At 38.8% G+C, this 1,960-nt stretch overlaps 1 protein-coding gene across 1 annotated transcript; it reads left to right on the plus strand.

Annotated features, from left to right (window-relative positions):
• The first annotated feature begins 448 nt into the window (after positions 1 to 448).
• Positions 449 to 1,713, plus strand: LOC107646749 (uncharacterized). The gene is made up of 4 exons (XM_016350911.1): positions 449 to 736; positions 917 to 960; positions 1,069 to 1,192; positions 1,315 to 1,713. The coding sequence occupies exons 1-4, from the start codon at positions 449 to 451 to the stop codon at positions 1,711 to 1,713; spliced, it is 855 nt and encodes a 284-aa protein (XP_016206397.1).
• The last annotated feature ends 247 nt before the right edge of the window (positions 1,714 to 1,960 follow it).

The raw sequence follows: 1,960 nt of genomic DNA on the forward strand, positions 1-1,960 counted from the left end.
TCATATGTGATGCAAGTGACTTTGCAATTGGTGCTGTATTGGGACAGAAAAAGGATAAGCTACATCATGTTATATACTATGCGAATAAGGTGTTAAATGAAGTACAGAAAAATTACACCACCACAGAAAAAGAACTCTTGGCAATTGTATATGTATTTGATAAATTTAGACAATACTTGATTGGTTCTAATGTTGTAATTTATACCGACCATGCTGCTCTCAAGTATCTTATGTCTAAACAGGATGCCAAGCCAAGGCTCATTAGGTGGGTGCTATTACTACAAGAGTTCGATATTGAAGTAAGGGATAGGAAGGAAGTGAGAACCAAGTTGCAGACCATCTTTTAAGACTACCACAAGAAACTAACCCAGAATCTCCACAACCAGTGAATGAGAAATTTTCAGATGAACAACTCTTGTAAATCCAACAAGCTCCTTGGTTTGTAGATATGGCAAACTATAAAGCAGAAAGAAGCATACCACAAGATTTCACTAGACAGCAAGTGAAGAAGTTGCTCACTGAAGCCAAATCATTCTTGTGGGATGAGCCATTTTTGTTCAAAAGATGCCTAGATGGAATGATTAGGAGATGTATACCAGAGGAGGAAATGAAAAATATTTTATGGCATTGTCACAATTCAAGCTATGGTGGGCACATTGGAGTAGGGAGAACAGCTGCAAAAATCCTTCAGAGTGGATTCTATTGGCCTTCTATTTTCAAGGATGCTAGAGAATTTGTAAGCCAATGTAATGAATGCCAGAGAATAGGAGGCTTAACAAGGAAGAATGAGATACCTCAGAAATATATTTTGGAGCTAGAACTATTTGACATATGGGGAATTGACTTCATGGGCCCCTTCCCTCTATCATACTCTTTCAAATACATCCTGGTGGCTGTAGAATATGTTTCAAAATAGGTGGAAGCTATAGCAACCACCACATGTGATGCTAATGTGGTTCTGTAATTTCTCAGAAGAAACATTTTCACTAGGTTTAGAGTACCAAAGGGACTCATAAGTGATGGTGGGAGTCATTTTTGTAATAAACATCTGAACACCCTCCTTCATAGATATGGAGTAACACATAAGGTGGCTACACCTTACCACCCACAGACCAATGGCCAGGCTGAGCAAGCAAATAGGGAGCTAAAGAAGATTTTGGAGAAGACTCTGGGAGCCACAAGAAAAGACTGGGTAAGAAAACTAGATGATGCCCTCTAGGCATATAGAACAGCATTTAAAACTCCTATTGGGAGGTCTCCTTTCCAGTCAGTGTATGTAAAGCTTGCCATCTCCTTGTGGAACTCGAACACAAGGCTTTCTGCGCCACAAAACTCCTCAATCTGGATACTCAAGCAGCTGGGGAGAAAAGATTTCTGCAGCTCAATAAATTGAAAGAATTCAGATTGGAAGCATATGAGAATGCCAGGATATACAAAGAAAGAGTCAAGAAATGGCAAGACAAGAGGATTGCACCTGGAATATTTGAACCAGGACAGAAACTATTGCTTTTCAATTCAAGATTGAAAATTTTCCCTGGGAAGCTTAGATCCAAATGGACTGGTCCTTATACCATCACCAGAGTGTCTCCTCATGGTCACTTAGAATTGCTTGATGAAGTTTCAAAAGAAAAATTCACAGTCAATGGCTATAGAGTGAAGCATTACCTTGGTGGATCATGGAACCAGGAAGGAAGTGTGCATCTGCTGACATGAACAGAGAAGTTGTAACGTCAAGCTAATGACGATAAAAGAGTACTTCATGCGAGGCAACCCATGCATAGTATCCTTTAATTTTTATGCTTTGGTAGTTAGAAATAAAATGTTTCTTCATATGCACTCAAGGAAACAAAAAATCAATTGTCACAGAAAGTTACTAAGGTTGCATGTAGCCTATGATGAACACCAAGTTTGGTGTGAATAAAGACACTTTATGATAGCATCATGAGTCATTGATATTAAT

The sequence above is a fragment of the Arachis ipaensis genome, chromosome B6 (assembly GCF_059453495.1).
Source record: "Arachis ipaensis isolate K30076 ecotype BB chromosome B6, ASM5945349v1, whole genome shotgun sequence".
Taxonomy (NCBI): domain Eukaryota; kingdom Viridiplantae; phylum Streptophyta; class Magnoliopsida; order Fabales; family Fabaceae; genus Arachis; species Arachis ipaensis.

Coding starts and splice junctions, on each gene's coding strand:
- LOC107646749 (XM_016350911.1), top strand. CDS start 449: ATGGCAAACTATAAAGCAGAAAGAAGCATACCACAAGATTTCACTAGA. Junction 961..1,068: donor TGTGATGCTAATGTGGTTCT/GTAATTTCTCAG, acceptor CCTCCTTCATAG/ATATGGAGTAACACATAAGG. Junction 1,193..1,314: donor GAGCCACAAGAAAAGACTGG/GTAAGAAAACTA, acceptor CTCGAACACAAG/GCTTTCTGCGCCACAAAACT.